At 37.7% G+C, this 21599-nt stretch overlaps 2 protein-coding genes across 24 annotated transcripts in view; one reads left to right on the top strand and one right to left on the bottom strand.

The window, feature by feature from the left end:
* Nucleotides 1-329: 329 nt before the first annotated feature.
* nme3 (NME/NM23 nucleoside diphosphate kinase 3) lies at nucleotides 330-4938 on the top strand. Of its 2 annotated transcripts, none has more exons than XM_067428889.1 (5): nucleotides 330-475; nucleotides 2063-2193; nucleotides 3746-3847; nucleotides 4020-4132; nucleotides 4226-4938. In XM_067428889.1, exons 1-5 carry the CDS (start codon nucleotides 430-432, stop codon nucleotides 4341-4343), a joined length of 510 nt encoding a protein of 169 aa, XP_067284990.1. In that variant the 5' UTR covers nucleotides 330-429; the 3' UTR covers nucleotides 4344-4938. The 2 variants fall into 2 exon arrangements, with proteins under 2 accessions (XP_067284990.1, XP_067284989.1); XM_067428888.1 differs by lacking the exon at nucleotides 330-475 and adding an exon at nucleotides 992-1138.
* A 489-nt stretch (nucleotides 4939-5427) lies between these two features.
* The window catches only part of mapk8ip3 (mitogen-activated protein kinase 8 interacting protein 3), a 38083-nt gene continuing 21911 nt past the window's right edge, over nucleotides 5428-21599 (bottom strand). For 8 of the 22 annotated variants that reach the window (XM_067413484.1, XM_067413495.1, XM_067413512.1 and 5 more), the window contains 19 exons: nucleotides 21311-21367; nucleotides 20611-20781; nucleotides 19523-19682; nucleotides 15257-15307; nucleotides 14165-14251; nucleotides 13927-14079; nucleotides 11980-12145; nucleotides 11680-11877; nucleotides 11448-11604; nucleotides 10892-11011; nucleotides 10718-10798; nucleotides 9141-9208; nucleotides 8874-9022; nucleotides 8617-8788; nucleotides 8162-8275; nucleotides 7664-7702; nucleotides 6805-6966; nucleotides 6580-6726; nucleotides 5428-6492 (listed from right to left, as the gene is read on the bottom strand). In XM_067413484.1, coding sequence (XP_067269585.1) covers nucleotides 6371-6492; nucleotides 6580-6726; nucleotides 6805-6966; nucleotides 7664-7702; nucleotides 8162-8275; nucleotides 8617-8788; nucleotides 8874-9022; nucleotides 9141-9208; nucleotides 10718-10798; nucleotides 10892-11011; nucleotides 11448-11604; nucleotides 11680-11877; nucleotides 11980-12145; nucleotides 13927-14079; nucleotides 14165-14251; nucleotides 15257-15307; nucleotides 19523-19682; nucleotides 20611-20781; nucleotides 21311-21367 — 2374 coding nt within the window. In that variant the 3' untranslated portion in view covers nucleotides 5428-6370. The remainder of the gene's footprint in view (nucleotides 6493-6579; nucleotides 6727-6804; nucleotides 6967-7663; nucleotides 7703-8161; nucleotides 8276-8616; nucleotides 8789-8873; nucleotides 9023-9140; nucleotides 9209-10717; nucleotides 10799-10891; nucleotides 11012-11447; nucleotides 11605-11679; nucleotides 11878-11979; nucleotides 12146-13926; nucleotides 14080-14164; nucleotides 14252-15256; nucleotides 15308-19522; nucleotides 19683-20610; nucleotides 20782-21310; nucleotides 21368-21599) is intronic. The other 14 variants (XM_067413522.1, XM_067413666.1, XM_067413626.1 and 11 more) reach the window with 6 other exon arrangements.

The raw sequence follows: 21599 nt of genomic DNA, 5'->3' as shown, positions 1-21599 counted from the left end.
GCATCCTTCAGACCTCTTTAAAGATTGATTTTCAATCAAATTCATGTAAACTTCCGTGTGAAATTCACAAAATTGTAAAAAAAAAGAAGAAAAAAAAGGAAGTGGAATCCATTTTCTAAATGCCTTGGAACAACATTGCCTTGCAGTCGTTAAAATCGAATAAAATTAACCTTAGAAATTAAGGGGGGGGAAATAGTTTTTAACATGTACACTCGGCCAACCAAGGGACTCCTGTATAACATTATTTTATAATAATATAATATCAATACACCTTTGTTTTAATATTTGTTGTGCAGTATCAGGCAAGTACCTTTGTGCAGTATCAGGCAAGCACGCGCATGTCACCTAGCGACACTCATCAGCGCGCGCAAGCGTCTCTCCTCCTTTCTTGTGAAAACTTGAGGCATCTCGGGTTTCTGCTCTGTGAAGATGATCATACTTTGCTTAACAATATTCGCGACCGTTTTCAAGGCGGGTAAGTAGAGCCGTACGTGTCTTTTATTTGCTAAATCAGTTTTAAAGAGATGGGGCGTCTCGCCCAGTCATCATGTACTGCGGCTTATTAATTCATCTCGTGTGAGTTATTGTTTGCTAGGCTAGTTAGTATATTCAGATATACTTGTTACGCTTGGTACGTACGCCTGGGACATACTGCGGTGTTTTAGGAGAGGCTGTACTTTGTTTCAGAGCTAAGGCATACAAGTAATAGCAACATGCAGTGTAGCAAGCATTTTGCTTTAATTTAACACATGCGGCCCATACACGTCATTCGTCTACGTAAGTAAGGTACCACCTAGAAATTAGTCTTGGGTCCTAGTCTACGTGGTCTACTTTATTAACGAATTATCATTAGAGATTGTTCATAAAAATACAAATTCATTATTACCTTTGAGTAATAAAAAACGGGTAATAAAATGCTTTATATGCTTGTTCTGGGCTTTATCCTATTATTAGTGCAGTTTGTGTTCATGGGATTGGTTCTTGAGTATTTGCCTGCGCTTTGCTCATCGGTGATTGGTCCGTCGGTGTGCAGTCCCGCGCGAGACGGCTGCACGTATAATGGGTTCTAAAAGGTCATTAACCGACACAAAAGAGCTCGCGGATTTAGCGGCAAAACACGCGAGGATTATTGAATCAGGTATGCAGTAAATACGTGCTCTTTCGCAGAAACCTCAAGCCATTTGAATGGACACCTTTGTTCCGCAGGGACATTGAACAAAAAATAGATCGCGCTAAAACGATATTGACTACTTTTATGTACATTTCATAACGTTATAATAACATTAATTTTCAAGTAAACAAAAATAATACATTTGAATTGGACATGCGTTCTGAGTCAACGTCAGTTATTTTTGTGACCTCTACAGGTGGCCAGGGCTAAGCGGTTTATTGCGTTGGTATTAATAGGATATTAGGGCATAATAATCTATATATACCATTATTAATGTGTAGATCGATTATTAAATATTTGTTATGCTTAAATGTTAAGCTTGTATATAGTTACCAATATTATAATATATCTGTAGTAGGATTGTTTTTAAAAAGGAACAGGCAGTCAATATAAACTTTGTATCAGTAGTTTATTCAAATAGTTTCAATACATTATCCCGCATATAACTCGGATACTTAGTGAATAAACAAATATGTGGAAATTAAGTATGTATTTGTTTAAATCGTTTTATTATATTGACCGCGGAGAGATATAGACCTAAACCTACCCATCACATGAACATTTCTGCATTTTAAAATTTTCAAAGAACTAATTCTGTATGATTTATAAGCTTCTGTACCCATGGGGACCTCAATTTGGGTCCCCATGAGTCTGTGCATTCATGTTGACTTCCCCACCAGCCTAGAAAACGTGTGTACACACACACGCACACAGAATTAAGTTTGTGTAATAAATTACAACACACACAGAATTAAGTTTGTACATTAAGTACAATACCACTCTAACTTCTACAAGTCAGACCTTGTGTTTTTTTTTTTTTTTTTGTAATAAAGTTATGTCTTTGAGATTTGAGAGAGTTTGAAAGGGTTTAATTTCAGCTATGTTTTTCAGGATGGACTGGCGCAAACGAGCGCACGTTCATCGCAGTGAAGCCAGATGGTGTTCAGCGCAGACTGGTGGGTGAGATTGTCCGCCGCTTTGAACGCAAGGGTTTCAAACTTGTCGGCATGAAGTTCCTGCAGGTGAGTAGCAGTGGCGTAGGCAGAAAGTGGATGATGGGTGGGCCGCCGAAATGATTCGCATTTCCCCTTAACTTGGACAAAAAATATCCCCAAATCCTATTGAAACATATTAAAGGGTTACTTCAGCGATTAGCATGTGGCTTTGTATCAGTATCCTGGAGAATATTCAAATTATTGTGCTTTCCCCCCTCATATCTCCCTGAGACGAGAGATTTATGCATTTTATTTCTGGAAAAATTAAACTGGCTGCTGGTGAAAAAGTCTAAGTTTGCAATGCAAACAAACTGAATCACACTGTTGATGCAGGACTGAGTGTAATTGTTAAATAACCATTTAACAAGTGATATAAAAATGTATAATTACTGCTGAGCTAAAAAATGGAAGTTGCAAATTCTACTGTTAAAGCATGAAATACGGTACCATGAATCAGTAAATTTGAGTTCGATGTGGGTATATTATTATCAGTGATAAAATAATAATTAAAATTTATAATCATTAAAAAAAAAAACTATCAGCCATATAATTTGCGATTCAGAGATGAATACTAAAGTTTTCCACCAGAGGGAGCCACAGGGTAGCAAATCCTGTAGATCACAGTTTAAAGACAGAAAAATGAAGCCAAGAAGCGAGTGTCATCTAGCAACTCTCAATACCCTTCTGAGCTGTAAAAACCAAACTCTTGCCGGGCCAATCACATCGTGTATAGAGTCGGTGGGCGGGGCTTAACATAATGACAGCCAAGATGCGTTTGCGTGCTTCTAGTAAACACAGAAGCAGGCGAACAGCGGTCTTTCGAATCAGCTTTGACCATGACTCTGAAAATCTTGGAGTTAAGCTTTTCTCTGAGAAAAGAACAAAGAACGGCACTGAAGTCATTCTTAAAAAGGGAAGATGTGTTCGGAGTTTTGCCGACCGGATACGGCCAAAGTTGAATCTGTCAACGAGCTCTGCTTCACCTTCGTTGCTCTGGTTGGTTGTAGTGCTATCCTATTGCGTGCACGCCGTGCAGAGGGAGTTTAAAAGAACCGTTTATATCTTGATGTGGGTCTGGCTTGTCAGGCTATGAAAAATGTTCAATAAATTGACTTGTAGTAAAAAATTGCATATAAATTCATTATAGTTTCATTAAGTTTAATAAAGCCGAATATAATAAGTTTGCAAAAACTTATCTCAAAAATACTTATATACCATTCATTTTACTTTTGAGAACAGAGAAGTCTAATCACAAACAACCAAAATATATAAAACCAGTATTGATTTGCTAAAATCAAAAGTGGGAGGGTCAGCGCTCTGCACCCTGAGGTCAATATCAAACAAGCCAATTACAGCTCAATCTCAAGTCACATGTGTTAAAAAAAAAAAAAAAAAAAAACGGACCTAAAAGGCATCCATTTGTCCGATGGCCATTTTTAAAAAAACATTTAGGTGTTAACATGACTACCAGTCGACTAAATAATGTTATTTTGTAATTATTATGCAATACATTAACTTATTTTAAACATGTTAAAGTAGCCAGAATTGCATCATGTTAATATATGTTTATACTTTATAGGCATCAGAGGAGCAGCTCAAAAAGCATTACTGGGACCTAAGAGAGAAGCCTTTCTACAACAGCTTGGTCAACTACATGAGCTCCGGACCCATTGTTGCTATGGTAAAAAAACACAATGCATCTGTATTGGTCCAGGATAGGATTTCTATACTTATGCTACTATGATGTTGCTATAAAAACATCTAATGGTATGTTAGACTTCAACTGTGTGTGTGTGTGTGTGTGTGTGTGTGTGTGTGTGTGTGTGTGTGTGTGTTTATATATGTTTTATTAGGTATGGCAAGGGCTGGATGTGGTGAAGACTGCCAGAAAGATGCTTGGAGAGACAAATCCAGCAGACTCTCTCCCAGGCACTATCAGAGGAGACTTTTGCGTGGAAGTGAGCAGGTTAGTGTGTATGAGCATATTTTACTGGGTAAGTGGATGGATGGATGGATGGATGGATGGATGGATGGATGTTAAATAATTTTTCTTGTACAGGAATGTGATCCATGGCAGTGATTCGGTTGAAAGTGCTCAGAAAGAGATCGCACTGTGGTTCGAGCATCATGAGTTGTTCTGCTGGGAAGAGTGCAGTCAGCACTGGATCTATGCCTGAAAGACATCATGTAACATACAGCTTTTACAGCTAAAGATTCATCTGATACCTGCTCCTGATACAAAGCAAAACCTGCTCTGCTCAAGCCATATAGTGACCAAAATTAAAAGAAATGGGTAGCTTGTGTTGATAAGGTAACCTGCATTTGTCTGGACAACTGAAATGCCGTCATTGGTCAAGCTATTTTTGAATGCGACCGTTTTTTTTACTGCTTTACTCGTGCTGTTGTGAACATTTGTAAGGTTTTCTTTGCAAATATGTTTAATTTTTGCAGATATTCACTTCATTGCTAATTTTTGGTGGGTTGGTAAATCATGCACTATTCTAAATTTACTTGGTGTTTACATCCACTCAAAAGACATTGTTTACATTTTTACATCCAACTTTTGATACGGGCATGCTTCTTGTCATCTTGATGCACTATGTAAAAAATACATTTATTATTCAAGCCTCAAAAGGAAAGCAATAATGAATGACAAAAGGGCCAGCATGCTTTGAAAAACTTGAATATCCCAATAGTGCTTGTCTAGCTCTAGTGGTTGGAACTCACTTGATGACAGGGAGCCTTACTTTACAAATAAATTATTCCTGTTCATTTGTCTGTGTGTATTATTTTGTGCAAAATGAACACAACCATTACAAACTTTCTCTTATGCTCACCAGAGCTGTTTTTTATAAATCAGAATTACAATACATTTAACGGTATAATATATTTTTTTAATTCTGTAATGTCAAACCTGAATTTATTGTGTTACAACAGATATCGTTACGTCTTCAGTATCACACGATCCTTTAGAAATAATTCTAATATGATGTTAGTGCTCATGAAACATTTCTTACTATCTGTTGAAAACAGCTGTGATCCTTAATATTTTTTTGGAAATAGTGATCAATATTTTTTTTAAGATTCTTTAATGAATAGAAAGTTTGACAGAACAGCATTTATTTGAAATATAAATTTCTTTTATTAAAGAAAACTTTTGAATGGTAGTGTATCTTTCACAAAAATATTTTTGTGTGTATGAAGTATTGATTAAAGAAATTATGACAGCGTTTCACCAAATGATGGCGCTGAAGACGGAAGTATTCAGCACATAAACATGTTTATTTCTTAATACTTAACCACACAGAGAACACAAGAGTGATGATTTACATACAAGGCGACTGGGCGGGACGTCCATCTCTTAAACCTGCAGCCAATCGAAGGCTTCAGTTTAGCTTTTAATGTTAACATCATGCTTAGTCCCAGAGGGAAGTTAGAAGATCCAGTCAGCACACATCTCACTTAGGTTGAAAAATGGCTAGCTGCAACTGGTTAAAGTGATTTTGCGTGCTTTTTTATAATTTAGTTGAATAATCGTTTACATATTTACTTAATGAGTTGAAAATTATATTGGGACATGTTTGGGTTGTGCTAGATTACCCACAAATCCTGACCACCATTTATTTGATTATCCTCACCTATGCAATCATTTCTCAGCAGTGCACGATGCATTCCAGTATTTACACAAATCTCTTTTGCATTTTCCTTTTTGTACTTTAATATACATCCTGCTGGCTTTTCAAAACGATTCCACTGAAACTCATGAGTTTGTCATTGAGTGAGTTGTGTGCTGAGGGACTGTAAAATTAAAGGTCATGGTATTTGGCAAAAACTGGGTAGTTCTTTCAGGAACGTAGTTTGGTATTGGTTTAAGCTGTTTATATGCATTTCGTTTGAAATTGCCATTCAGTCATAAGTTGCAGGAAGTTCTTGAACCTTGTGTGTTTTTGTTGGAAAGGGTTACATTACAGGGTGGATTGAAGGATTGTACAGGTAGTTATAATTGAGGGTAGGAAAATACAGGCTTAAAGCGGTCAATATAAGACTTTAACGGGGTAGTTACAAGGCCATGGTAGTTACATAGCTTGGGCACAGAATTCGGGGCATAGTTACAGAAAGGATTCATACTTTTATCTTTGGGGGGGGGGGGGGGGGGGGGACTTGTAGGGCGGAAAGGGGGGCAGGCAGGAGGTGTCTGTCCATTTTACTCCGGACCATAAGACACCTGCCACACGATGATATGACTCCTCTCTGCTTTAGACAACGCTGGCTTCATCTGAGGAGCTTCACCATCTGCTTCCTCTGTCTCATCATCCTCGCCATCACCTGAGAGTGACATAGACTAATTAAGTTTTTGCCAAAGATTTTATGACCCAGTCTACATACTAATTTCACATATCAATCACGTCTCACCGATGCGGAAGTCAATATAACCCTCTCCTCCACTCAGCACCAATACGTTCTGAAGACTCTGTGCTTCCGTGTCTGCTGGGGCTGAGGACCCCTGAGACTCTGAAGGGCTGTCCAACACGCTACCATTCAAAGTGGCCAGCACATTGCCTGGAAAAATAAGATGAAATATTTTGGAACTGACACAGCTCACAATATATAATATACTATTATTAAATTGACACTTACCTGGGACTGACACAAAGAATTTGACGGCATCTCTGTGTCCATGAAAACAGAGTTGAGCCTGGGCCATGGAACAGTATGGTATGAAGCTACTCTTCTCAGAGGTACTGTCATCTGCATATACATGGATCACGCCCCCCGACGATGTGGGTGACACCTTATTGGCTACAAGAGAATAGAACCCACCAATCATAAAGGGCAATGACCAATTGAAGAAACTTAAAGGAACTGCCAGTGTTCTTAAATAAAGAAATTAATCTGCTGAAGAGGAAAACTAATAAAGACCTTACGGCATGCAAAAACAAACAAAACCAACAAATTGGATAAAAATGCCAAAAACACTTAAAATATACATAATGAAGATAGTAATGCACAGAGAGGCAATTCATTCATAACTATACATACGTTTCTATAGTTTGTTGAAAATGTTTTTGATACAGCAATTATATTAGAATTATGAACTGCAACAGGTTCAACCCTCGCTTTGCCCTGATGAAGACCATTGTGGGTTGAAACATGTTGGCTCTTGTGTTTAAAATGACTTAAGCCATACCTAATAAAGGCATTTTAATTATTTCCTTATCCTTTGTTTACATCTGACTGAGTGCCTTGGACCCGCCTTTTTTATATTAGAATTATTTTGTGAAAGAGATATATTTGTCTGATAAATAAGTTTATGTGGATTTATATTTATATGACTATATTTATATTTCCCTGTTGAAAAGAATGTCATCCATGATCAAAACATGCTAAAACCCACTGAAACAAATGCAGTTTTTTGAATGATGGAATAAATGAAAAAGACCAAGGTGTACCCAAAAGAAGTATGATTTTTGATCATTTAAGAACGCTCCACACTTACCCCTCAGTCCAAGGAGCTGGCCTCGATGAAGCACTACGGCTACAGGAAGGAGGAAATGGGAAGGGGAACAAGGCAGGACAAAAGAGCAACACTCATGAGACAAAGCGAACGAGGGTAGTGGTACAATAGAGAAAAGGGAACAAGGAAGAAAAGCTAGAAAGGAAGTGACAAGAGGTGGCACAGGGTTTGCTGGGTAATTACTGGATTAAGGAGGTTGACTTAGTGGTTAATGATCTTGGATGAGGACATTAAAGTTTGCAGGTTAATCTTAAGGTTTAGGCAACCCAATGAACTGAAGTGTTAGTGAGATTTAGGCCACTATACTAGCTTAACCAGCAAGACTTCCTTGGACAGCAAGCTTCAGAAAAAAGACCATGCTGGTCAACCACCAAAGAAGAACTAACCAGCATAAACCAATGACAGGGACAATTTTTGGTTGATCAATGTGATCATGTGAATATTGATGTGTGTGATGTGTAAAATTCTCCTGAGACCTACTTTCAGTCAAGGGGATTGAGATGATGACACCATTTCCAGTCCCCACCCACAAGCGGTTTCCTCCAATCAGCAGAGCAGTTATCCTGACAAAAGAAAAGCCCAACTTTCCTGTACCTGTCAATCACAGACAACAGCAGAATGTAAAACATTTATATTGTGACTATTGATGTTTTATATATATATATATATTAGATACAATGTTTATATCAATAAATTAATATTATAATTAATTGACAGTAAATGAAAAAAAATATTATAGTGTAAACTTTCTGTTGAACTGATTTCAAGTATGTGGAGAAATAAAATATAATCATTTAAAAATAAAATATTGTTTTTCCAAGCTAAGCTTCAAATGCTAAGAGGATGCATTCAACAAACATCTTTTGTCACTATTAAACTCATCTCTAACCAGAACCTATAAATGAGAAGTGTTGAAGTCACAGAAACAGTGTTACCCAGCATCTTGCTGACGTAAGGCTCGATATCCACGTCTTGTAGATGCTGGTGTGTGAGTGCGTGGTATAAGCGGAGCGTGGAATCCAAACGGATTGACACCCAGACACCATCACCAATCCATGCCAGCTGCCTCACCTGGCTCTCCTTGCGTGGGTGAGCGTCAAATGATTTCTATATAAAAGAGAGAGAAACATAAAATAAAAGTCCCAAGACAAAGATTATAACGAGGCCATAACATTCACTGTCTGAGACTCGCCTCAATCTGCATGCTCTTGGGCTGGATTACATGGATCTTGTTCTTGTTACCACACCAGACTTTGTCATGAACCACAGCCATGCATCGAATGGAGTGGTGGGGTCGTCCCAGATCCATTAGATGATAGTTGGATAGATCCCATTGTCCATCTATGCATAAATTTCAATTTTTTTATAATGGAGAGCATGAATAAAAACATTTACAGCAAAACCCTGCTTAAATAATAAATTACGGTTTGTTTTCTAATAAGACTTAAATGATGAAAACCTTCAGCTCTGTGGAAGATTGCAAGTGTTCCATCAGCTAATGCAACCAAAACTCTCCCCTTCACATGTCTGAAGCACAAAGAACAAAGACAGAAGACATTTATATATTATTATTTTATATATACAATATATATATATATATATATATATATATATATATATATATATATATATATATATATATATACACTTGCCTAAAGGATTATTGGGAACACCATACTAATGCTGTGTGTTTGACCCCCTTTCGTCTTCAGAACTGCTTTAATTCTACATGGCATTGATTCAGCAAGGTGCTGAAAGCGTTCTTTAGAAATGTTGGCCCATATTGATAGGATAGCATCTTGCAGTTGATGGAGATTTGTGGGATGCACATCCAGGGCGAGAAGGTCTCGTTCCACCACATCCCAAAGATGCTCTATTGGGTTGAGATCTGGTGACTGTGGGGGCCATTTTAGTACAGTGAACTCATGGTCATGTTCAAAAAACCAATTTGAAATGATTCGTGCTTTGTGACATGGTGCATTATCCTGCTGGAAGAAGCCATCAGAGGATGGGTACATGGTGGTCATAAAGGGATGGACATGGTCAGAAACAATGCTCAGGTAGGCCGTGGCATTTAAACGATGCCCAATTGGCACTAAGGGGCCTAAAGTGTGCCAATAAAACATCCCCCACACCATTACACCACCACCAGCCTGCACAGTGGTTACAAGGCATGATGGATCCATGTTCTCATTCTGTTTATGCCAAATTCTGACTCTACCATCTGAATGTCTCAACAGAAATCAAGATTCATCAGACCAGGCAACATTTTCAGTCTTCACACTCTTCAACTGTGAGCTGAGCTTGTGCAAATTGTGGCCTCTTTTTCCTATTTGTAGTGGAGATGAGTGGTACCCGGTGGGGTTTTCTGCTGTTGTAGCCCATCCACCTCAAGGTTGTGTGTGTTGTGGCTTCACAAATGCTTTGCTGCATACCTCGGTTGTAAGGAGTGGTTATTTCAGTCAAAGTTGCTCTTCTATCAGCTTGAATCAGTCGGCCCATTCCCCTCTGACCTCTAGCATCAACAAGGCATTTTCACCCACAGGACTGCCGCATACTGGATGTTTTTCTCTTTTCACACCATTCTTTGTAAATCCTAGAAATGGTTGTGCGCGAAAATCCCAGTAACTGAGCAGATTGTGAAATACTCAGACCAGCCCGTCTGGCACCAACAACCATGCCACGCTCAAAACTGCTTAAATCTCCTTTCTTTCCCATTCTGACATTCAGTTTGGAGTTCAGGAGATTGCCTTGGCCAGGACCACACCCCTAAATGCATTGAAGCAACTGCCATGTGATTGGTTGATTAGATAATTGCATTAATGAGAAATTGAACAGGTGTTCCTAATAATCCTTTAGGTGAGTGTGAGATATATATATATATATATATATATATATATATATATATATATATATATATATATATATATATATATATATATATATATATATATATATATATGCATCGAGACTTCCTTCAAAAAGAATAGAAAAAAAAGAACATTAGTGTATATAGTTCATTAGGATTCTACTTACACCAAACTCAGGACAGAGTCTTTGAGTTTGATTGAATGGAGGCATTTCTTCCAGTTGGTCACTGCAGAGTGGACATAAAGCCTGTGGACAGAGTATTTTATATGGTGCATATAATGTTGGAAATGGAATTATGACTTTATAATATGAAAATGCAAATGAAGATGTAATGCCTACCAGCCGTTTTGGGCTCCCAGCCACATGGTGGGGGCAGCACTTGTTCCTGCCCGATCATCTCCTCCCTCTTCTGAGTCTGTGGGGGCTGATGTCATTTGCTCCTTTGGCACACCTGCCTCACTAATGGCAGAACACAAAGAGTAGAGCATTTAAATTCAACACATACAACTAAATCATTTCCTAAAGTCAATTTTGATTTTGGTGGGGACATCCCCAATTTTGCATATATGACAAAACATTATTCTGGGATTGACTTCATTTAATAAATTCTGTAATGTTATAAGTTAACGTAAACGTAAACTTAGGACACAGATTATTAATGGAGACTACTAAACTCAGTATTTGTAACATACAACAGTTATTGATAGGGACGATTTAGTTGCTCGCTCTAAAAAAAAAAAAAATTATTTTGCAGTCAGAAAAATATAATAGGGAGTGATTGATTTAGCAAATTGTAAGATGTTTGTCCAAGAAGCCTTCATAAATCTCTATGTATTTGCAAGACACTTATCTAAAGTAACTTTTATGACTTTAAAGTAGGCTACATGTAAGTTACCTGTGTGTGTTATCAGTAAAGACATGCTCGGTGAAAGATCTGAGGGTGATGTCCACATTCTCACTTGGGCCCGTCTCCTCAGACACCTCAATGGCTTCTGTCGCTTCCTCCGCAGACTGAGAGACAGCTAAGCTTCTACACACTGGAGCTGTAGGAGCTAAACACAAAGCATATGATGACCAATATGTAGTGTCACAGATGCAGAACATATATTTTCAGTCAGTCTGCTCACCTTGGCTTCGGTCCTGCACGGGGGTGTCAGTGCGCGAGGAGCAGTTGCTGCGCACTACGCTGCAGTTAGTGGCACAGCCCACGATCGTGATCCCTGCCAGCATGCCCTCCACTCCACCCTTCTCCTCTGAAGCCCCATCTCCCCCCCCCTGCTGCTCCAGAAATATCTCACCTGCTGGGTAATCACTCTCACTGGCCGCTACATGCACACGCATGGAAAATGCAAGTGACAGTTAACTCATCCGCAGCAGTGTTTGTTACAATCAACAGTGTATTTACTTGCATATAGAACTACACAAACCTGGTACACTGGAGATGCACAGCACATGGGCATTGCACACGTTAAACTGGTCAACTAGCGAGCAGGGCTGGTTTGCATCGATAATGACCACTTTGCTGGCTGAGTGAGTGCTGGTCAGAATCCACACACGGCTGCTCATGGAATCAGTTTCATGCAGGTCCTTAGGCTAGAAGAGGGTGAAATACCGATGTTTAGATTTAATTCAGTTTATAATTTATGATGATTAAAATTCACTTCCAGCATTTTTTACTGAACTAAAAATGGGCAAGCTGCGAAATGTCTGAGACCCATTTTGAGCTTGTGACTTTAATAAGCAATTTTATTAAATTAAAAAAATATATATTAAGTAAACAAATTCAGTGAAAAGTTTAACTGAAAAATGTGCATGAATTTGAGAATTCCTTTTTGTTTGGGTTGTCTCCCTTTTGCTGTCAATGTCACAAATTGGCTTTTTATAAGGGACCTATAAAAAGTGGAGAATTGTACATATTAATTTTGCATCACAATATCTATTTGTTTTAAATGTTTTTTCCAGGTTTAAATTTGATTGAAACACAAAAAGTGTGTGTGTGTGTGTGTGTGTGTGTGTGTGTGTGTGTGTGTGTGTGTGTGTGTGTGTGTGTGTGTGTGTGTGTGTGTGTGTGTGTGTGTGTGTGTGTGTGTGTGTGTGTGTGTGTGTGTGTGTGTGTGTGTGTGCACGCACGTGTGTGTGCGACCTGGTAATCCCTACGTTATGGGGACAAAATGTCCCCACAAAGATGGCAATATCCGAAATCCTTGTCCTTGTGGGGACATTTTAGGTCCCCATGAGGAAAACATCTTATAAATCACACAGAAGGAGTTTTTTTGAGAAAGTAAAAATGCAGAATGTTTCCTGTGATGGGTAGGTTTAGGGGCAGGGGCAGTGTAGGGGGATAGGATGTACAGTTTGTACAGTATGAAATCCATTACGCCTATGAAAAGTCCCCATAAAACCTGGAAACACGACACGTGGGTGTGTGCGTGTGTGTGTGTGTGTGTGTGTGTGTGGCCTGGTAAACCCTACGTTATGGGGATGAAATGTCCCCACAGAGATGGCAATATCCGAAATCCTTGTCCTTGTTTGGTCACCATGAGGAAAGCATTGTATAAATCACACTAAGTGATGTTTTGTTTGTTTTTTAATGTAAAATATGCACAATGTTTCCTGTGATGGGTAGGTTTAGGGGTAGGGGCAGTGTAGGGGGATAAAATATACAGTTTATACAGTATAAAAACAATTACACCTACGGAAAGTCCCCTTAAAACATGGAAACACAACGCGTGTGTAAGTGTGTGTGTGTGTGTGTGTGTGTGTGTGTGTGTGTGTGTGTGTGTGTGTGTGTGTGTGTGTGTATACACTACCATTCAATAGTTTGGGGTAGGTACGATTTTTTTTTATTGGTTTGGAGTCTTTTATGCTCACCAAAACATTTTAAATATATTTAAAATGTAATTCATTCATGTAATGTCAAAGCTGGATTTGCATCGTTACTCTAGTTTTCAGTGTCAGATCCTTCAGAAATCATTATAATATGATGATTTGGTGCCAATTTCTTATGATTATCATTGTTGAAAACATTGCAATTGCATTTGTCAGATGCTTTAATCCACTGAATTCAAGGTACATATTTACATTTCATCAGTTTATCAAAAACAGTTGTGCTGCTTATTATATTTATAGAAATTGTGATATTTCTTTTTAGGATTTTTGATTAATTGAAAATTCAAAATAACAGCATTATTTCAAATAAAAATCTTTTATTAACAATATAAATGTCTTTACTGTCACTTTTGATCAATTTAACGCATACTTTAACAAAAGTATTAATTTCTTTGAAAAAGTCTTACTGACACCAAATGTTTCTGTTTATTTTGAACAGGTCTTCAAAAGTGTTTTTTTTATGTGTTTTTATTAAAGCTGTTCACCTTCTTTTTCTCTGGTGAGCTCTGCTCGCTCTTGCCATCTCCGCCTTCATCTTCACCAGTCAAGGGATCGGAGCCATTGGACGGCTTCACAGCTGCAGCCTCCTGATTGGACGTCTTCCAGCCAGTGAGATCCACGCCAGCAGCACACCACAGCTGTGTCAGAAGAACAAGAGTCTGAGTTCAAGACTTCACAACCTCAGAAACAATAGTCTGTGCGTGTTCATTGGTCATCTTGTACCTTCCTGTTGGGGTCTTTCTCCACCAGAGGGCGGCAGTACACTGGCACAGGGACGTTTTTCATGCGATTATCCTCTTTCTCATTGGCCTGTGAGAGCACAGGAAAAAAGTGATGTTCACAAGGCCTTTGTAACTTAGATCACTGCCACACACTACAAGCAGAAAGATGCCATACTCAGAGCTCCCGTCATGCCCTGGTTAAGATTTCCGTTATCCAGGGCAGACAGAGAAAGGGGAAACCAGAGCAGCAGATCTAAGTCTGTTAGAGGGTTACAAGGCAGATGCATGCGCAATGACAGCAGTTAATCTACTATAGTCAGAAAACGCCACTGAAAGACAGAGAGCGCAACAAATCATGATTCAAGTCTTTCTAAGATGGAGGATATGGACCAGGAGGATGTCTTCTTACACAATACTCTTTCTTATCATCTGAAATAATTTACTTTCATCTGGGAGTTTGTTTCCTGTATACAATTACAGTATGGAATGTAAATGTGAATAGATTTTGCCACATTTTAGACATCTGGATTTTGTTCTGAGCTGTTACCACTAGAGTTCAACTAAACACGGCTTACATTTTGGACTAGAATAATCATCTATCTTTACTTTACAAAAAAAAGTATTCTGGGTACAATAGTACCATGGTACAATAGTAGTTTCAGATGGTACTTCAAAATACTACTGCATATCAAATGCTGAATGATTTCCATATTCATGTACCATTGTATTTAAACTTTGTACACAGTACTTTGGTTACAATTTCAGTCATCTAAATGATGATGTCTGGCACAATTATGTCATTGTATGTTGTAAGAAAGTGTAATCAGCCAAATGTCAAAAATGCACTAAATATTGTGTTAACATGATAGTGTTAGCAAAGCATTGTTAGCAGGAAATCATGTTGACATCTGTAAATACCAGAGGTTTAATTCCTAAAGATATATTAAGCCTCAGCAAATACATTTTCTGCTATATCAGTTTTCTGCTGCATCTACGCTATGAATTGCTGACTGAGGCTGAGTCAGGTTTAGGGGCCGGGATTTAAAGGGACGGGGGGAGAGGTGCATGCTGGTCCTCTGCCGCTCAGACTTGCCTGCGTCCTCTTCGCTGTGGCATCTTGAGCGCTGTCCGCCTGGGAGCCATTCTGTGGAAGATCACAGTTAGCGCCACGGCGACATTGTCACCACGGCAACCCTAAGAAACACCATGCCAACCCCAATTCCAGACTAAGCTCCGTTCCATTACTAAGACATTAGCAGCAGCAAGCAAACAGGCATAGTTTTAACTTATTTACTTATTACTTGACAACGGGCAACAGCTTATATCCGAGTCACAGGACCACTACCAAGAATTCAGATAGATGATGTGGCACAAACAAACCATTTATAATAGTTAAAAGCCACCTTGAACAATGTTGGGCAATCCACCTTATTTTTCAACACTGAAGTAAGGTGTTTTTGTACAGCAACAACTAACTGCAAGTGAATGACACCTGAAGCCAGACACCCACCCATGAAGAATAAGGTGGATAGCAGTAGCTAAGTTGCTAATGTTGCAAAATGCTACATCACAGTATGTTCCTCATTTTTCTGTGTTTGCAGCTTTACGGCAACATAAACAATTCATGATGAATAAACAATTCACTGTCGTTCAGTGTTATTTTTGTATTATTTATATGATAGTGTTAATTCATATTTTGAATTAGCTTTTATATATGTTTAAGGTTTAGTAATTTTATGTGATTTTTTTCACATTTATATCTCTGTTTACCTTTAATTACATTTTTATTTCAATTTTTAATCACATTTCAGCTTAATTGTCTTTATTTTAGGTAGTTAGGAAATGTTTTTTTTTTTTTTTTTTTAAGTTTATATATTTTTCATCTAACTTTTCATCTTTCAACTAAACATCTAATATTTAATTAGTCTTTATTTTCAGCCTTATTTCAATGAACAAAGGTAACTTCCTTTTAGTGAAATGCGGACACAGGGGTGTCCAAACTTGGCCCCTGCAGAGTTTGGCTCCAAACACTCCAAATACAGAGTTGGCCTCAAAACACCTGCCTGGAAGATTCTAGTAGCCTTGCAAGACCACGGTTAGCTGATTCAGGTGTGTTTAATTGAGGTTGGAGCTAAACTCTGCAGGACAATGGGCCTCCAGGAGCAGGAATGGACACCCCTGACCTAACATAAACATAATCAGACGCCTTAACTAAACTAAGGGTGTGTTCACACTTGTAGTTCGGTTAGTTTGGATCGTTTGGTCCGGACCAAAAACAAAAAACAAAACATATAGTCCTGGACCGCTTAGCGTTCACACTGGCGTTTTTTACTGCGAACCTAAAGTTACCGAACCAAAGGCATAGGGAGACAGAACAACCTGATTGGTCAGCTTATATGACGTAGGAGCTCGCTTACCCAGCATTCAAAATAATGCTGTGTGCTGGATTAAACGCCATCATTTTATGCGTATGGCATTATTTTACCTGCAGATAACTCATGAAGACCTCATAAAATGTTCAAAACATTCAAAACAGCAGCAGTATTTCCTCCGTTGTATGCAGAAAAGAGACGGCCGTCTCTTATGCAAAAGAGACGGAGCAGTTCGTTCGTCTGTACCTGCTAATGGGCAACACAGGTCCTTTGATGAGAATAACCAGGTATGCTTTTTGTGTGTTTTTTCTAGCATTTTCTAAACATGCTCGTCGGACCAAGTATTGATGAGGCACTTCCTCGTTGCGCCACGTTTGCCCTCTAACCTTAAAGTTATTCATTTTGGTTACACTGATCTTTCCGCGTCGTCAAATCAGCTAACTATGCGTCGCATCTTGTGACATTACGTCCGGTTTTTGGTCCGTTCACATGTCTTTGGTCCGTGTTGCATTTATATATCAATCGAACTGCACCAGAGTTCGTTTGGAAGCGGACCGAGACCCATCTTTTTAGTGGTCTCGGTCTGCTTGTTTGGTGCGCACCAGGGTTCGGATGGCAGCGTTCACATATGTTCAAATGAACCGCACTAAACGAGCAATCGCACCAGGGTTCGTTTTAATCCAATCGCATGACAAGTGTGAACGCACCCTAAGACACTAAACTGAGCTAAACTAAGACACTAAACTGAGCTAAACTAAGACACTAAACTGAGACACGCCCCTCTTGGGTGTATATCTAGTGCACTTTCTGTGTTGGGGAGTAAACTAGTTACATGTAACTAGGTTACTTGAATTCCTCAAATAAAAGCCTGTAGTCAATTAAACGCTGGGCCTCTGATAGCGGCCGGGGGTGTGGTCAGCGCCAACAAATAAAGGCCGGTCTCAAATTAAGGCCGGGGGAAAATGTGTGGATAATCTCCTAAATGCCTTTCATTTAATGTGCATTCAAGTTCTCCATAATGTACAGTAGGGTTGTGCCTTGACGGCTTACCGACTTTAACCATCCTGAGGCCACGCGCCCCGTTCTTGCGAGTGCAACACAAACTTATCCTATAGTAGTCTCTTCTACAGTTAACCTAACAACTTTGTTGGGCTTGCTCTGTAAATTCAATTGAGAATATAACTGATGCATGTATGCCATTTTAAATAAGCTACACAAATATTGATCTTCACCTCTCGTCTTTTTTCAACGTCTTACTCCGCATTTAACTTAACATACTTTATTTTGTACAAGAAAACAGATTAGGCTTCAAAATGAACTATGTTGATGAAATATTGTAAAGTGGTCATATGAAATAAGCTACACGAAAGGACGTTTAACAAACAAAATGCGAAATCAAAATTTAATATCTCCGAAGAAAAGTGCGTGCAACCTATTGTAAGTGCGGGTGAGTAATTAGTTGGGTCAGAAAAATAACGAAATTATAGTTTTTAAGTATAAAAAAATTATGTAAAGCGACATAGGGTATTCAAATAAAAAGTACTTAAAAGTGCTCAACTCCTCTTAAGTGGAAGGAAGCTTTGTTCCCTCATGTGCAACAATATATAAAAAGCGCAGAGTCATTAAAGCTACACTGTGTGATATTTTCCCCCTAGCGGTGAAAAGGTATATGACCATCCAGTGAATAATAGTTTTTGTTCCTCTCAATTCTGATTTCGTTTCAACTCCTACGGTGGCCGATTTAGTCCAAGATTAACATGGCAATCCCCCTCTTCACATTCGACACGGTGCCATTGAGTGTTAAAACGCGAAAGGCGAAGCTTGAATTTATAGGTATGTCCCTCTTTGGCTAATATACTTTCAAGATGGAGGAGCAACATGGCGACCGGCATTCGAACCCTCACCTGTATGTATTTTCAATGGCATATTATAAATTTACGAGAGTACTTTATTACTTGAAAGAAGTAAATATACATTAATGAGCACATATATTTTTGAAAGATCTAAGTGTTTTTAGCTAAGAATAAACTAAAAAAGTTACATAGTTTAGCTTTAATTGGGTTAGATAATAAAATTATAGTTTTTTTAATTAGAAAATAATATTTATGTAAAGAAATATATTAAATTAAAAAGTGCTTAAAAGTACACAACTCTTCTTAACGGAAGGAACAAAATTTTCCCTCATGCTATTTAGAAAGCACTGAGTAATTAGTTGGGTTAGTAAAATAACGAAATTATAGTTTAAGTATAAAAAATATTTATGTAAAGAGATACAGTATTTAAAAGTGCACAACTATTCTCAAGTGGAAGGAAGCTTTTTTCCCTCACGCGCAATATAGAAAGCACAGATGTGTCATTAGTTGGGTTAGAAAAATAACAAAATCATAGTTTTTTAAAGTAGAAAATAATATTTATGTAAAGAGATATATTAAAACAAAAAGTGCCTAAAAGTATACAATTCTTGGAAGAAAGGAAGCTTTTTTCTTTCATGTGCAACCAATATAGAAAGCACTGAGTCGAGTTAGTAGGCTAAAATAACCTCACGTGCAACCTATATAAAAATTATAAAAATTAAGCGCGGAATAAACATTTTACATTTTCCAAACAATCTCAATGGTGGTTCCCGATTAGGCTACAGTAATTCTAAGTGAAATTGCTTTTTTTTTTTTTGAAATTTGCTTTTTAAATGGCGATATGTTTGCATATTTTACACTGGAACGCTAGGAAAAAATAAATTAAATAAATAAATAAAGGCCCCGGTCTTTATTTGAGGAATTACGGTACGAAATATAATTACAAAATAAATGTAACTAATCACTGTAAATGTGTAATTAAACTAGTTACTAATAAAAATTATTACGAAAGGGATGTTTCGTACGAAATAATATTTTCTGTAAAAAGCCCTGACAAAACAGTGCCACTCAAGTCTCTGTGAGGAGATGAATTGCTTACAGAGGTCAGGGGTGAAGGGTCATATGGGCAGATACCTGTTTGAATCGGGATGGGACACTCCAGCCACAGGTTTGCATGGGGCCGTCCTTCCGGCGCATGTGCTCACGCACCTGCCGGTACTGCTCTCGACGCTGCTCTCTACGTGTACAGAGCGCAGAATCGCTGAGGAGAGACGCAACACCATTACTGGGCAGGCTACAGGGTGAAGAGAAAGAGAGAGCTGCGGTCAGCGAAAGAGCGAGAGAACCAGCCAGCCAGCCAGCCGAGGCCAAAAAGAAATGCCACAGACACACACAGTAATGTAAAAACATGACGCAATATATTTCACTTACATTTACGCATTTGGCAGATGCTATATTTCATGCTAATGGACTGGCAAGCAGACTCAAAAGGGAACATTTGATATGTATATGTTGAGGTGAACTGATGTTTTAAAATATTTAAAACATGAATGAATAAATCAAATATTTACATTTATTCATTTGGCAGCAGTGTTATTATTATTTAAAATATTTTTTGTTATTGAAATAAAGCTAAAATAAAATAAGCTTAAGTACTAGAATTACTAAACTATACTAATAACTAAATAAACCTGAACAGAAATAAAACATCTATATTAAAAATATATATAAAAATATGAAAATATAAAAATAAAAGTTAATTCAGAATATGAATAATAGTAATAATAATACTAAAATAACAACTGGCATATCCTTTTATTAAAAAATAATACTCATTTATCATGATGTATGTTCCCTGAGAACTGAACCCCACAACCTAAATAAACTAAATATTAGATCAATTAAATAAATGAATTTTAGATACAGTTAGTCTAGTTAGTATTTAGTATTTTTTATCATTAGTTACTATTATTTAAAAGCAATAGAGGCCTATGATATTTACTTAGGTAAGCTAAGTAAACGTGTAAGTGTGCAACAGCTAACAGTCAAATTAGCAGATCAGCATTAGCACACACCATTTAGCAGGAGTCAGCTTGCCTGAGCAGAAGAAAGAGAGAGAATAAACTTTGAGGACACAGAGGGAGGACAAACAGACAGGTGGATGTGTGGATGAGGACACGTGGACATATGGGACAAAGACACAAACAGGTATTTCTTCTCACTCTTCAGGCAGGAACTCCAGTATGCAGTTGGAAGTAGAGATCTGGCACATGGTTTGGGAGCGTCTCTGGTTGTAGCCAGCAGGAGAAGGAGACTTGTAGTGAATGTTGACACTGGTGTACGGCCGTTTCACTGGAGGAGGGCTCGCAGATGAACTAAAAAGACGTGCAAAGCTGGAAAGAGACACAGCAAAGTGAGTAGGCAAAGGAAAAGGAAAACACAGGTGAAATGTATTTTAGTAATGTGTGTAGTATTTTAACAGGTAGACAGTTAATTTAACAGTTAATAGCGATGGTGTGAAATCAGTTCAATTACTTAATATATAAAATAAAAGTTTTTGTTTAAATAAATAATAAATAAATATATTATATTTATGTTGGATGCAATTTGGATATATATATAATACATATAATAATAATTTTATATATATATATATATATATATATATATATATATATATATATATATATATATATATATATATATATATGCATGCATAAATACACAGTATTGATATGCAAATATTTCTTTAATATATACATGTATGATTGTGCATTCAAATAAACATAATAATTATACACAAGTACACACACTATTATATAAACACACATTTCTTTTTGGGATCCGATTAATCATGATTAGTCGTTTACAGCCCTATTTAAGAGTTAAAAACAATATGTGTAAATCTGCCATAATACTCACAATTGCCAGATGATAGATTTTTTCTTCTCTGGTAGAGGTGGACTCTCCCGAGATGCCCTGTGGAAGTTAAATGGACAAAAAGAATATATAGTCTGCTATATAGAGTTTGTTTGCCCATAACATTTTTAAGTTATTAAGGTTAAAAGTATTTGGCTTGCTGTCTGCAGTAGAGCATCATTACTCCAGTCTTCAGTGTCTCATGATGATCAATAAACATTTATTATTATTATCAATGCTGAGCTGTCGATTTATCAACAGCTGCTCATTTGTCAATCATATTATCAAGAGT

This window comes from Pseudorasbora parva, chromosome 2 (assembly GCF_024679245.1).
Source record: "Pseudorasbora parva isolate DD20220531a chromosome 2, ASM2467924v1, whole genome shotgun sequence".
Taxonomy (NCBI): Eukaryota; Metazoa; Chordata; class Actinopteri; order Cypriniformes; family Gobionidae; genus Pseudorasbora; species Pseudorasbora parva.
This window is presented reverse-complemented; position numbering and strand designations above follow the sequence as displayed.

Coding starts and splice junctions, on each gene's coding strand:
- nme3 (XM_067428888.1), top strand. CDS start 1,060: ATGGGTTCTAAAAGGTCATTAACCGACACAAAAGAGCTCGCGGATTTA. Junction 3,848..4,019: donor CCGGACCCATTGTTGCTATG/GTAAAAAAACAC, acceptor ATGTTTTATTAG/GTATGGCAAGGGCTGGATGT. Junction 4,133..4,225: donor TTTTGCGTGGAAGTGAGCAG/GTTAGTGTGTAT, acceptor TTTCTTGTACAG/GAATGTGATCCATGGCAGTG.